Here is a 15,354-nt window from a genome sequence, read left to right on the forward strand (position 1 = left end):
ACCTACAGCCCAATATTAGGGAGGTATTTTCTCAGGTGAGGTTCCCTCCTCTCAGATGATTCTGAATTGTGTTAAGTAGACATAAAACTAGCAGCACAGGAGCCACAGGTTTGAAGAGACAGGATAGTAAGTCACAAGGGGGCCAGGTAGGAATATGCCAGGCACCTGAGAAAATTCTAACAAAGGAATGTGTGTGTGGAGGGAGTGGGGGAGAGCAGAAGGTAAAAGGAGAGAGAGGGAAGCGCCCAGGCTGCAAAGGTCCTCTAGGTGATACAGGTCAGAATGAGCTTTACTCTGGAGGCATGGCAGGGGTGGCACAAGATCAAGACTGAATTTGGGCAGTACTGATGACAAAATCTTGGCAGGGGCTGTAACCCCGAGTTCAATTCCTACTCCTTAACCCCACCAAACAATAAACAGGCAAGTAAACACAAGCTTGTTGAGGAAGGCAGCACAGGGGCCAAAGCCCTGGAGTTCAAGGACTCCAACTGCACTCAGATCAGGACACAGAGTGGGGACAAAGGATGTTCCTGATGCTTACTAGCCACACGTGGTGACGTGATTCAGGCCTTACCATTTGAGGAACATTCGAAGTGAGTCCTTCCGGAGACAAGGCTGCTCTTCAAAAATCTTCTCCTTGAGGACCAGACCTTTGCTGTATCGGCAGTCTTTCTCCAGCGCTTTGCAGATGAAGTAGAGACATGCTAGCAGGAAAGAAACAGGTGAGGAGCTAAGACTGCTTCCCGAACTCTAGCCTCCCAGTCAACACCAGGAAAATGTTCCCACTCTGGAACCAAAGAACGCACAACAATGATGAGCTAGCATCTTACCCTACTCAATTAATTAGTAACGACTGCTGAGACTGTGGTATCCAGAACACACACCTGCAGGTGAGTAGCACAGCTGCTGCCAGAAGCAAACAGATGTATGACTTCCCTGTGCAGCCTTAACCCTGTGATTCCATATTTAATAACTGCTACAAAAAAAAAAATCTAAAGAGCTCACAGTGATCAGCTATTTGTCCTTCAAAATGTCTAGCTATCTCTGCTATGAGAGTGACAATGCCACCCAGGATGAACTATACCTCTATATCACATACACATAAAGAATTGTACCCCAGGATGAACTATACCTCTATATCACATACACATAAAGAATTGTGCCCCCAGATGAACTATACCTCTATATCACATACACATAAAGAATTGTGCCCCAGGATGAACTATACCCCTAGTATCAGATACACATGAAGTGGATTCACCTTCCTCTCGTTTCCCAACCCCACCCCATCAAGTAAAGATATCAGAGGTGGCAAACACAGAAGCCAAGAGCAGGCACCAATCTGCTGGCTTAGCCTCCAAAGCAATGAGAAATGTCTGCCATTAAATCACTCAACATGGCAGGCATTTTGAGTTCAAGAGTAGCTTAGGTGACACAAGAAACTTTTTCTCAAAAAAAAAGAACAACAACCCAAAAAAGACAGAACAATGGACAAAGGTAAAGAGGAAATCCTTTAGGGAACACATTAACACTATCCTACTGTTATACTTACATTATGAGGTTAATGAAGAAAGGAAAACAGAATAAAGTATGCAAAAACATCTCCATTCTTCCTCAGTTTGGCAGAAAGTCTAACAAGATCAGTTTTGCTACCAGCTTACCCAAGTTAACTTCTCTCCTCTGTTCAGACTCACTTGTGTAATCACTGAGGGTGTACAAAACAGTGATGAGATTGTCCAAGCAGGGCCAGTGATCAGGATTACACCGAAGTCCTTCCTCAAAAGCATGGCGAGCCAGGGGAAGCCGGATGAGCCTCAGTGCCACGTGTCCAATTTTGTACCAGAGGTTGACGTCTGTGGAGTCCAGCATCACTGCCTAGAAGCAGTGCAAGCAGAGGGCACATGTACACACATGACTAGACTTCTCACTGGGCAGTCAGACTGGGGACAAAGGGACGAAGCACTGGCCCAGCCATACAAATTACCCAGGGCACACAAGGCACTATGCCTACTTATAACTAGTAAAGCTGGTTCACTTCTCTGGAGTCACACGTGTCCAAGACCCAGAGAAAGGATACAAAAAAGTCACATGGAACAGGGCATGGTGACTCACACCTGCAGTTGTAACACTCTGCAGGCTGAGGCACGGGGACAGCAAGTTCAAGACCAATCCCCAGACTACAAAGTGAGTTTCAGGACAGTCTAGGCTACATAATAAAATCCTCAAGAAATGCATGTTATATAATGACTCCATGTCTCCATGTCTCTAATTCCAGCACTTAAGAGGAGGAGGATTAAGAATTCAAGGTCATTCTCCCTTCATAGCCCTGAAATACATGAGAACTGTCACACAAAACTTACTTACGGAAGCATTTGTGCTCCTTACATATTTATAGGAAGACTCTTGGGGGAAGCTCTGTCAGTAAAGTGCTTGCCCAACAAACACGAGGACCTGAGTTTGAGCCTCCAAACCCATTAAGAAACAGGTGGATCCCGGGAGTCACTGGCCAACTAGACTAGTTCTAATTGGTTGAGCTCAAAGTCAATAAGAGACTCTGCACCAAAAAACCTGGACATGTTCCTGAGGATAGCACTCAGCATTAACCTCTGGCAAGTGCACATGTGAATACGTGGGAGGGGGAAATAAGATGCTGAAAAGATGGCTCAGAGGTTAGGAGCGTTTGCTGAGAGTTTGCAGAGGATATGAGTTTGGTTCCAGCACCTACGTCAGTCAGCTCACACCTGTAATTCCAACTCTGGGGGTCTGAAGCCAAAGGGCCTGGCAAGCACCTGCAGTCACACACACATACTCACACATACACTTAATTAAAAATATGATACATCTTTAAAATAAATCATAAGAGGAGGAATTGGATACAAAGAAAAATATGGGACTCTTACACGATTCTAGAAAAATTATAGGCTTTGGGAAGACCTTAGTTCACATCACTGTTCTAACATTAATTAGCAGAATAACCTAAGCCTGTGTCCTCATCACTGAAATGAGGATAAGCTCAACCTCCTTGCAAAAATGGCATAAGCCTGCATGGAGAGCCATTGGCGCACTATCTGGTACAACAGAAACAATGCTGATGTTATTATGGCTGCAGTGCACTGAATACAAGTGTCAGGCTCTGCTCTTCATACCTAATAACTGGATTCCTTTGCTCCAAACTTACTATGTGATCCTCCGACCTCAGCCTCTCCACTGCTTGGTTTATAGATATGTACCACTATGTTCGGCTTTACCCCTTCTTTTCTCCCATTACATTGGCACAGACCTGGAGGCTCAAATGGATGAATTAAGTCACCTATAGTCACGGGTGTACTGATGGTACAAAGTCCATCCCAGTCCCTAACCCTGCTTTCCAGGTCTTTCTAAATTCAATGCCTCGGGCTCAATATCCTGGTAGGACACCACTACAAACTCTTCTTTTCAGTCAACACCACCACATCATATCCCCTTCTTCATTAACTGTGTAAATGGATATTTGAGTACTACCAACTCCATACTTCCAAATAGAATTCCATGGCTGTCTCTAGATCTTCTCGTTGGGCTGCCAGCTGGGCCAGGTTCTTATATGTAGAATATTTCAGTATCAGTCCAGGGTGTTTCAACCCTTCCTTCTCATCTCCGGAAGAAACTGCCTGAGAGGAAAGAGAAACAGAAGTGACTCCACGTTCCTAGAGCTTCAGCAAGCAATCAACAGAATGCCTGATTTCCAGGCCAGATACTGCTTGGGACAGCCCAGTTCACCTGACCTGGGAAATTAAGGTGTTGCAGACATTCTGGGCAGTCCTGACAGCTCCAATCATACAAAGAAAGGCCAAACCACCAGGAAGATACCAAGGCCAAACTTGGTAATCAAGAAAGACAAGGGACTCCTTTCTGCCCCTGCTGCTGTATCTCGGGTGCTCAGTGTAGCTGGAAATGTTTATCAGTTCTGACAAACCAGTCCAGTCAGTCCCCCTGCTCAGGGACAAGTGTGGAGAGGCTTCCTGGGGTGAGCAGGCAGGACCTAAAGTTTTTCCCCAGAAGGCCAAGCTCCTGACTCTGAACCATCATATAACCACCAATAAGCTACTCCAACCAAAGAGCTGCTGCAAGTAAACTCTGTAATAAAAGGGCAGTAATTCCTAGCCTGGATAGCAAATGTGAACATGAGATCAAAGAGCATAAGGATTATAAACATTTTTAACATAAAAAGTTAGTTCACTGATGCTTTTATAGCAATGACTTAAAAACATTAACTCTTCCAAGAAATGACTGAATAAAAACTATTGCCTGAGCCGGGCAGTGGTGGCACACAACTTTAATCCCAGCACTTGGGAGGCAGAGGCAGGCGGATCTTTGTGAGTTCTAGACCAGCCTGGTCTACGGAGTGAGTTCCAGGACAGCCAGGGATATACAATGAAACCCTGTCTTTAAAATACAGCCCTCAAAAAAAAAATAAATAAATAAAATAAAATAAAATAAAATACAGCCCTCCCCACCTCAAAAAAAATTGTCTGGGCATAGTGATACATACTTTTAATCATAGCAGGAGGCAGAGATAGGCAAAACTGTTAGTTAAAGGTCTGTCTACATAGAGAATTTCAGGCCAACCAGCACTCAGGAGGTAGGAGTAGGACAATCAGTTTAAGGCTAGCTTTGGCTACACAGCATGTTCAAGACTAGCCTAAACTACATGAGATCCTGTCTCAAAAAGAAAAAAACTAAAGCCAAACACACATGAACACATACATGTACACATGTGCAAAACAAGAGACAGACAACACTAAAAAGCACTGGGCAGGGTGTTCCATGCCCACAATCCCAGCATCCAAGAAAGCCCTGAGTTTCAGGTTAGCCTAGACTTCAAAGTTAAGACTCTTCTCTCAAAAACCACAACCCAGCCTACCAGTGCCTCACCTCCCGCAGCAGGCGCGCCTCCAGGAGCTCATGGTAGGCCTTGGCAGACTCCTCAAACCTGTCATGTTTCTGCAGATCCAAGGCCTTGTGGTATAAGGCAAAAGCCTCTGCTTCCTGCAAACCAAGATAGGAGATGGTTCACACCACACAAAAGTGGATCCATTTAAACCAAAACTCTGTGTAACAGGAAGGCTGTGAGTCACTGCCAAGTTAACTGTCAGCCACAGCCGCTATAGCAAAAGAAATGCTATTCAGTGTCCAGACCTCATCACTGGGGAAAAAGAGTCCCTTTCGGGCACACACAGAGAATCACAGCACCACTAAGTGTGGGCAAGAGGCAGCAACACAAAAGGCAGAATAGACAGCTCTCAAGCATGGCTATTTCAGAGTGAAGAAGTCCAACACAAGGTGAAGCCAGCCACCGTCACAATGCAATCTCCCCTTACAACTCCATTAAGGAGATGCCTGAATTCATTTAAAATGAGCAGCAAGGTGTACCCCAGAGGAAGATCTTTGAGTACATACATACCTGGGCCTCCTTTGTCTGAATTTTGTGGCTCTTAAAGCTTCCTTCATGGTCATCCTCAATTGTGGAGCTGGCATTTAAGGCTGCAATTCGAATCTAGAAACGTTCAGAGGAAGAGCAGCGTAGTGCTCAGATGAATACAATTCTGCTTCCAAACATAGTCTAGACTGCTATGAAAAGCTATGGAGGAATGAACCACCAACAATCACCCAGAGGTAAAGACTAGAATAAGAATTTGTCTGTGGGGCGATGCCAATCAGGATGCAAAGTAAACCCTGGATACTGCCCACCACAGAATGAACAGAGGCTGGGGGTACCCAGCTTCTACTTAACACAGTACAAGACCTGTATATAGAAAAACAATCCCAGCTATGCAGTGGTGGCACACGCCTTTAATCCCAACACTTGTGAGGCAGAGGCAGGTGGATCTCTGCGAGTTTGAAGTCAGCCTGGTCTACGAAGCGAGTTCCAGGGCAGCCAGAGCTGTTACAGAGAAATCCTGTCTCGACAAAAAAAAACAGAAAGAATAACAATCCTAAAGAAACACGCCAGTCTTCTGTCTTTCCCACTAATGTGACTGAAGCCCTAAAGCAACACCCAGTCAGTATCCTCACCCACAGCTGTACCAGCAGTGTTCCTGGCAGCAGAAGGAAAATGCTCCTTACTCCAGGTACAAAGTGACAACACTGTCCCCAACAACTTGGGCAGGCATTAGCTCTTACCATATTTAGAGATTCAGCACCACCACGGAGGATCAGTTCCCATTACTGGTAGAGGATGTGCCAGTCCACAGTCCCCTAAAAAGGAAACAGGACCAAGGGGTTCAGGAAGAACCAGGAACAGCACAGTGCTAGGACCCACCTGTGTCTTAGAAATATGGGAAAAACAAAATTAGAGGAAGGCAAACCAGTCTGAAGGCTGTAAAAGACAATGGGGATGGCAGAATGTGGTGATGTTAGAACTTCTATGTTGTTCCTGGGAATATAAAACAGCCCCCCTGGAAAACGCACTGGCAATTCCTCAAAACGCCAAACAGAATCGGCATGCAGTCTGAAAGTTCTACTCCTATGCATTTACTCAGAAGAAAACATGTTCACATAAAACTTGCTCATGGTTATCCCTAAGAGCTAAAAGGAAGAGTCACCACAACACCCACAAACTGATGAACAAATAAAATGGGGAAAGTCCATGAAAGAACATTATCCATTCATAAAAGAATATTCTGATACATACTACAACATGAAGGAACCTGTAGAACTAAGATAAAAAAAAAAAAGATGCCAAACACAAAAGTCAACACTGTCCGGTTCCAGTTACATGATGTATCTGGAATAGACAGAATCGACCAGCAGGCAGGGAGAATGTTGAGATCCGGCTGTGCCCTGCTTGTTCTAAGTCTATATTATGTAAAATTCTGGTTCTTCAGGCTGTGCCCTGCCCTCAGAGTCTCAATTTTACAAGCAGCTTTGGACTCCATCTTGAGTATGGAGGATGACTATGTACATGGTGGACATGGGAATCGTCCATCTGTGATGTGGGATTCTCTGTATATGTGTTGCTTTTATTGGCTAATGAATAACTCTTCCTTGGCCTACAGCAGGGCAGAATATAGCCAGGCTGGAAGAGATATAGAGAGAGAGTAGGCGGAGTCAGACAGACGACATGTAGTTGCAGAAGCAGAAAGACTCCGGAATCTTACCAGTAGGCCACAGCCTCGTACTGATACACAGAATAATAGAAATGGGTTAATTCAAACAGTGATGTAATGAATATAATTTCTGCGTGATTCTTTGGGTCTGGGTGGCCGGGAAACGAATGAGCAGTCTCCAGCTACAATTTGTTCAGCACACCCACAGCACAGACTGATAAATGACTCTTCCTGGGAGTAGAAAGGTTGCCATACTATAAATGTATCGGGTGAATTGGGACTGTAGGAGCACATGGACATATTAAAATTTTGTCAGGAAACTAGGACCAACAACTTACTGGACATGCCAGACTAAGGAAAAAGCACTGGTAACAGTGCCCACCAACCCATCATCTGGCCATCGGGTGTGGGCATCAGGGCTGACAGGCAGGCAATGACCAGCTTTCCCAGGAGCTTCAGTTCAGCCATGTCCCAGCTGCTCACAGAACCTACCTAACTGCTGCTACCTGTGCTAGCTGCTCTCCTGTTTGTCCACCTGCCCATTTGACCATCTGGACCCAGGCCTGCCTTTTCCCCTCTGCAAACGGACTCACGTCTGCAGCTCTGCTTTTAAACCCACAACCAGCAGCATTCTGGCTAGCAGCAGCAGCTTCCCCACAGGTGAACCACTCCTTACATTTCCATCAGCTTTCCTACTTCTCAGGACCTCCAAAACACCCCTCATACTCTGCTGAGGCCTCTTGCCCCTGGACAGCAATTCTGGAGACAGAGGGGGTCAGGGACACACACAGAGAGAATTCACTCTCTGGACTCAGGGTACTTTGCCTGTATACCTACATACCAGAAGAAGACATTAGATCTCATTATAGATGGCTGTGAGCCACCATGTGGGTGCAGGGAATTGAACTCAGGACCTCTGGAAGAGCAGCTAGTGCTCTTAACCTCTGAGCCATCTCTCTAGCCCCGGATTCAAGGTACTTTGAATATTGCTTTCTCCAGAAAGAGAGTTCTCCTGTAAGTCTTCCTTTCTGCCTGTAGGCTGAGAGAGGGTAGTAAAGTAACCAACACACAAGATTTTTACTTGTGCATGGCTAAAACCACAGTGATTTCCTAACAACCTGGACATTTCACATGCATGAAGTAGGAACGGGGGTGCTGCACCCAGTGTTTGTTTCCTCTTCTCTTCTGAAGAGGGGTGAAGGAGATTCTTGGCCAGAGGCATGTTCTTGTATGAAGATAGTCACCATCACAAACTGTGTAATCTGTAATGTGTAGCCTAAAGTTAATATTAGGAACTAACACTAGAATCAAGAATCTGTGTTTACTTCAGTCAGGGTCATCAAAGAAAGTGGGGATATCTGGAAAACTGGTGCCACTGAAACTGCCATACCTTGTGAATTTATTGTTATTCTATTATCACTTATTACTTTATTACTGTTGTTGTTTTGGTGCTGTGGAAAGACAAACATCTGCACCTATGTTTCTGACACAGTATGCTCAAAACAGAGAAGGGTTCTGTGGTTTGAGTGGTATTTATCCTCTCCAGAAGTCAAACTAAGTCTGGTTCCCAATGTAACAGTGTTAAGAGACAACAGAGCTGGACTGGAGAGTAGTTCAGCACTGAAGATCCCTTAGCTCTTACAGAATACACAAGCTCGGTTCCCAGCACCCAAGTCAGGCAACTCACAACCATCTGTAAGTCCAACTCCAGTCAATGTAGCATCCTCTTCTAGCCTCCAGGGCCCCCTGCACTCATAGGTACATACATACACACATAACTGGAGATAAGAAATCTTATGTCTGTGCATGCAGACCAACTAGTCTGATGTACACAGCAGAGAACAAGAGATCTGGATTCCAAGACAAAGTGAAGGGCCAGTGATGACTCAGCCTGAAAATGCACAAGCTTGACAACCCGAGTTCAATCCCCAAAACCCACACAAATGTGGAAGAGAAAAACCTCCAGGGAGCTGTCTTCTGACATCTACATGTATGTGTACATCCAACCCAACACACACACACACACACACACACACACAAGCTCACACGTGCAAATAAAATAAAGCTTAGAAAAATCAAATCAATTGGGATGGAGAGATGGCTCAGCAGGTAAAGGTGCTTCCCATGTAAGCCTCACAACCGATGTTCAATCTCTGAAGCCCACAGAGGTGGAAGGAGAGAACCAACCCTCCCAAATTTTATTCTAAGCTCCATATACAAACACTGTAGTGAGCCGGACAGGATCGCCATTACAAGATGGCGCCGACATCCTGTCTTGTTGGTTATAAACAACTCCATATTTGGCTATGGCTTTGAGAGCTGCGCGTCCCTGCTTCCCGCATGCGCGGTGAATGAGGATCCCTGAGCCTATCCCGATGCGGTCTGGTGTCAGCTGTTGGTGGCAGCCAATCACAGGGCGACCCGTGTGCCAATTCCCTATTTAAGGGGCTGCCTAAGTGCACCCCGGCCCCTGGCCCCTTCGCTTCCTGCTGCCTCTCCCCTCTGCTCCCTGTTCCTCGCTTTCCCGCCCTCTCGTTCCATGCTCCCCATCAATCAAGGGCACTCCAATAAAAGCGTGATCTGAATGGAATCCTGGTGTGGTGGTCATTCTTTCTCGCCGGTCGAGAGGTCCGCCACAAAACACCATACACACAGTAATATTTTAAATTGTTATTCATTCATTTACTTATTTATGCATATGGGTTTCTGCCTGTATGTATGTCTCTGTGCCACACGTGTGCCTGGTACCTGCAAAGGCCAGAAAAGGACATCAGATCCCGAGACTGCAGTTACAAACGGTTGTGTTGTGAGCTGTTATGTAGGTACTGGGAATCTAATCTGGGTCTTCTGGAAGATACTCAATGCTCTTAACCATTGAGACATCTCTCTAGCCCCAATAATGGTTTTAATTTAAGAAGGAGGGAGGGTAAAAGGCAAGAACCAACACCCAAGGTTGCCCTCTAACCTCCACATCTTTACTGTGGCAAGTGTGTACACACACACACACCTTTCCATAAATATTATTAAAACCAAGATAGTTCTGATCAAAGGCTGTGATTAAGGAGGGCTGAGGCGATTCCATCGAGAAAGTGGTTGCTGTGCAAACCTGAGGACCTGAGCTCTGGGTCCCCCGTCCATCTGCAGGCCTAGAACTAAGGAACAGAGACAGGAAGACCCCTGGAACTCTCTGGCCAGACAACTACTGATAAGTTCTGGTTCGATGAGAAAAGTAACCAAAAAAACCCTTCTAGATAAAAGCAAATCCAATTAAAGTAAAAGAAATGTAACAATAATATAAAAATGAAAACATGATTAAGTCATATTAAAAGTTATACAATTATTTCCACATGGAGACAGCTTAGCACTTAAAAGCACTGGCTGCCCTTCTGGGAACCCAGGTTAAGCTCACAACCACCTGAAACCCAGTTCTAGAGCATCCAGTGCCCTCTTCTGACCTCTACAGGCACTGTATGCTCATGATGCACATACAGACAAGCGGCTACATACAAATGTCTTAAAATAAACTCTTTAGCTTAAAAACATCTAATAAAATTTAACACCAATGAACAAAAAAAAACACTTGAAGAAAATGGGAACTGAAGGATGGTTTCTTGTCGTGATAAGAAATATAAATACCTTGGTCCTAAATCCAAAATACTATTAATGGAGAAACACTACAAACACTTCTATTGGTATAAGGACTAAAGCCAGGATAGCCACCACCTCTGCTAGGATGATCAGCCAATGCAATGAGAACAGGAAAAGCAAACTGAGGTTTAAGAGTAAGTATGAAAGCCAGGGTTAATCTCAGCATTGTAACCTCAGCATCAGGAGGCTAAGGCAGTAGAACTGTGGACTCAAGTCCAGCATAGGCTACATGGCAAGATCCTATCTCAAAAAAATTAAGAATTGAATAAAAAGTAAAAGTATTACTAATTGCTGTGCTGACAATACAATAGAACACCTTTAAAAAAAAACTTTAAACCCATAATCAATGGCAAATTTACACACTAATAAAAGAACTCAGCGAAGTATACCATTAGTACCAAGCCAATTAGTATGGTGCTGAAGCATGGTTCAGACGATAGAGAAACCTGAGTTCAATCCCCGGAACCTACACAAAGGTGGAAAGAGAGAACCAGCTCCACAGGTTTTCCTCTGACCTCCACACTGGTTTTGTAGCAACCATGCCCCCTACACAAAAAATAATCTGTCAATCTGTTAAACAATTTTCCTGTTGTTTTTTTTTTAAGCTGGACGTGGTGGCCTCTCATCCCAATAGTCAGGAAAAAGAGGCACCTGAAGACACTGCAAGTTCAACACCATCCTGGCCTTTTTCTACATAGCCAATTCCAGGTCAGACATGACTACATAATGAAATCCTGTCTCAAGGCAGAGGGAGTAAGCAAATTTTGTGGAAAAGCAATACTATTCTCACATAAAGGAAAGTGATACAATCCTTTTAGAAAGCAATTAGACAATATCTAAGAAAATTACAGTTGCATGTACATTTCAACCAGAACTGTACTTTTAGGCCTCTACCCTGAAGACCTATCTCCAACTGTAATGATCTGTTCTATCTCTTTAAGAGACAAGCCACACCCACTTCCTTCCCCATCTGCTGAGAAAGGCTGATCTTCAGCTTCCAGCCTGAGTTCCCCCTCTTTAAAGTCTCCCTCTCAAATAGGCAGCTTCTGCCTCTCCCCACTTCTCCCACCCCCCCCGCCTTTCTCTCTGCTCTTCTTCCTTCCCCCTCCATAACCCACTGAATAAATATCCAAGCTCACTCTGCATGGCATGCCTATCCATGTCTCTGTCTCTTGCCTGCTGCCACGTGTCTCCCTGCCCTGGACCAGCCACCACTCGGGGATCTGCAGCCGTCCCTGCCTAGAACTGGCTGCTCTCAGGGCCTGCTGTCGGCCGCCACATGGCCTGCTGCCACCACTTGGGGACCTACAGCATTTCTGCTACCTGCTGCCACCGCTGGGGATCCACAGCATTTTTAATTTTTCCATTACACCAACAATACAAAAATACAAGAACATAGGATTATTTGTTGCGCAGGAGTTATACTTGCAAGATAATGGAAGCAACCTAACTGTCTATAAAGAGAGTGGATAAATTAACTATGGAACATCCACATAAGTCAAACACCAAAGCAAAGATTAATGAGAATTATTTATAATATGCAAAAGGCAGAAATAGCTCAAAAGTCGATAATTTTATGAATGGATACACAAAATATGGTACATCCAAACAATGGATTACTCATAAAAACAAAGAGCTAACAACCTGGGTAGCAGTCTTTGAAAACATGCTGAGTGAAAGAAGCCTATCACAGAAATATGTGGGGAGCAGAGGAAGGCCTGAGCAAATGTGTCTGGTTGACAAGGGCATGCTGTTAAGGATCCCATTGCCTTCCCTAGTCTGTGTGCTATTGTTGACTGTGTGCAGAAAATGTGCCTGCAGCACCCTACCACGACCTCTACCCAGACTAGCTTAGTCAGCTATATTCAGTTCTACCTCCTGGACCCAAAAGTATAAAACAGACTCAGATGGATAGTCTCTGAGTTGCTGCTACTGGTGCATCTCCACCTGATCCCAGCTTTTCTGTTGTGCACTTGAGATCATACATGATCACTGTGTGTGTAAGCAATTCAAGAATGGCGGGTCACATATTTACTCTTCTCCATGAGCCCCAGAAGCAGCTAATTTAAAAAAAAAAAAAACAGTTAACAGCACTTGCTCTTGCAGAGGACCTGGGTCCAGCTCTCAGCACCCATACAGCAGCTAACTGCAGAAGTACCAACATCCTGGTTTGCTTGGTACCAGAAACACACATGACAAACATACATGCACGCATACATATAAAATAAAATAAATCAACCTTTAAAAAAAAAAAAAAGAACAGCAAGCCAGGCGGTGGTGGCACACGCCTTTAATCACAGCACTCGGAAGGCAGAGGCAGGCGCATCTTTATGAGTTCAGGGCTAGTCTGGTCTACAAGAGCTAGTTCCAGGACAGGCTCTAAAACTACAGCAAAACCCTGTCTCGAAAAAACAAAACAAAACAAAACAAAAGAACAGCTACAAAATAAAGAGGAGAAAGTCCAAAAATGTTTCGTTTGGATTCTGCAGTTTTTCCAAGTATATATCTTATGAGACTCATTAAAACACAAAGTTTACTAGTTTCATATACCCTTATACACATAGCCTGAAGATTAATTTTACATAAAATGTTTAATAATTTTACACGGAACAAAATTTCACAGTGCAGTCATCTCTGCACCCAAGAGTTTGGATTTGGGGGATTTTAATTTGGGGTGCTTAATTTATAATCATTTATCAAATTCCTAGCAGTTGCAATTTTTCTTTTTTTCAGTTGCATTTTTCTAAGAATAGCACATTAATCGCTTTAAATTCTCAAGTTTCCAAACCCCCACCACCACAAACACACACGCTCCCCCCCCCCTTTTTTTTGGACAGGATCTCTCTATATATTCTCTGAAAAATGGGCCTGGACTTGCTATATAGACCAGGTTGTCTTGAACTCAGAGACCCATCTGCCTCTGCCTCCCGAGTTCAGGGATTAAAAGCATGCACTGTCACAGCAAGTCTCTTTAACTCTTTATAGTTTCCATGGCCCAAAGCCAGATTATGAAGAAAAATACTTTAAGCCCCTCATCGCTGTCACCCAGTGATAAGCAATGTAGGGCCTACCGGGGTCAAGGAGCCTGGCAATCTTTTTGCATCAGGGGCAGGGGACGAAAGACAGGTCTCACTATGCAGCTCTGACCGTCCTAGAACTCACTATGTAGACCAAGGTGGCCTTGAACACAGAGATCCAGAGTACAGCCACCCCAAATCTAAAAAACCATTAAAAGTATTACTATTCTTATTAAATTTAAAACATATTATAAATATATCGACAAGAGTTTGGGGGCCCCTAAAGGAGATCACTCTAAATATTCTATTTCTAAACAAAGTAATCGCATAGAAGGAACCTTAGCTACATGGCGTTCAGCTGTCCACATTCATGACCTATAAGAAGTCAAGTCTTGTGCAGGGCGATGGTGCTTGCACGCCTATAATCCCAGCACTAGGGAGGCAGAGGCAGACGATCTCTGAGTTCGAGGCCAGCGTGGTCTACAGAGCGAGTTCCAGGGCAGCCAGGGCTACACAGAGAAACCCCGTCTCGAAAAGCCAAAAAATTCAAGTCTTGAAGAGCTGAGCAGGCCCCAAAATCCACAGGTGCAGAAACCGGGAGAGCCAGGTGAAGTCGATCAATCTGCTTCCTTGGGGCGGCTTGTCAGCGGAAACAGCTGCAGTCGATGGAAGCCGCTCCGGGAATTTTAAAATCATTGAGAAACCTTATGTCCGCGTCCGTTTCCACCCGCGTAAACCGCACTAATATCACACTCACCTCGCTGGGCTGCTGTGAAGGTGAGTGAAAGGACGCACAGAAAGGGATGGCTTCGCGCCGCTGTCACCGTGACCCACCCGGCGCACCTCTGGCCGGCGGTGGGAGTAGCGCGGAGGAGCCGGCACGGGCAGGAGGCCCGGTCCCGAGCCGGCGGATCTCCGGTCTCGCTTCGGCCCCGCGCCGGTGAGGATGCGGAGAGCCGCGGCCTTCTCGCGTGGTTCCGCCTCCTGGCGCTCACCGCAGCCGAGCTCACGCACACTCCGCGGCCATCCGCAAACCTGACTGCCCGGAACTCGCCCCGCGTCTCCACGGCAACAGCTTGAGCACCCAGACTCCTGCGCGCCGCACGTTCAACAAGGAACACTCTCATTGGCTGGGTGCCGGCCTTGTCAGCCAATCGGCGTGGGCGCTCCCGCCGTTGCAGTCTGAGCGGATTCGCAGGCGCCCTGGAGACTGTGCTGTGTCTCTGTGATTCCCGCGCGTGGCTACTGTTCTCGTGCAAGAGTCCTGAGCTCCTGCAAGACTTGCTTTTTTTTTTTTTAAATATGCATTGGTGTGAAGGTGTCAGATCCCCTAGAACTGGAGTTCCAGACAGGTGTGAGCTGCCATGTGAGTGCTGGGAATTGAACTCCAGCCCCAATTGTTCTTAAAACTGTGTCTTACACCGCAGTCCCAGCTACCCTCGAACTTGTGGCTGCTTCCGTCTAAGGCTTCTGACGTTACTGGCCAACGCCATCACATACTACCCCTTGCAGCTCCCGCAGTCACTATAAGAAAGGCATTCCATGGGGGCTGGAGAGATGGCTCAGCGGTTGAGAGAGCTGGCTGCTCTTCCAGAGGACCTGAG

General features: G+C 45.5%; 1 protein-coding gene across 1 annotated transcript in view; it reads right to left on the bottom strand.

Moving 5' to 3' along the window:
- The window catches only part of LOC121445694 (calcineurin-binding protein cabin-1), a gene marked incomplete at its 3' end in the record, with an annotated part of 67,984 nt that extends 53,165 nt beyond the window's left edge, over positions 1-14,819 (bottom strand). Inside the window, exons 1-7 of the mRNA XM_041647842.1 lie at positions 14,508-14,819; positions 6,160-6,234; positions 5,441-5,533; positions 4,912-5,025; positions 3,513-3,647; positions 1,695-1,875; positions 575-704 (exon numbers count right to left, since the gene is read on the bottom strand). Coding sequence (XP_041503776.1) covers positions 575-704; positions 1,695-1,875; positions 3,513-3,647; positions 4,912-5,025; positions 5,441-5,533; positions 6,160-6,162 — 656 coding nt within the window. The remainder of the gene's footprint in view (positions 1-574; positions 705-1,694; positions 1,876-3,512; positions 3,648-4,911; positions 5,026-5,440; positions 5,534-6,159; positions 6,235-14,507) is intronic.
- Positions 14,820-15,354: the final 535 nt, after the last annotated feature.

The sequence above is a fragment of the Microtus oregoni genome, unplaced genomic scaffold (assembly GCF_018167655.1).
Source record: "Microtus oregoni isolate MIOR12 unplaced genomic scaffold, Mior012 000296F_ref0000097, whole genome shotgun sequence".
In the NCBI taxonomy this organism is placed as follows: domain Eukaryota; kingdom Metazoa; phylum Chordata; class Mammalia; order Rodentia; family Cricetidae; genus Microtus; species Microtus oregoni.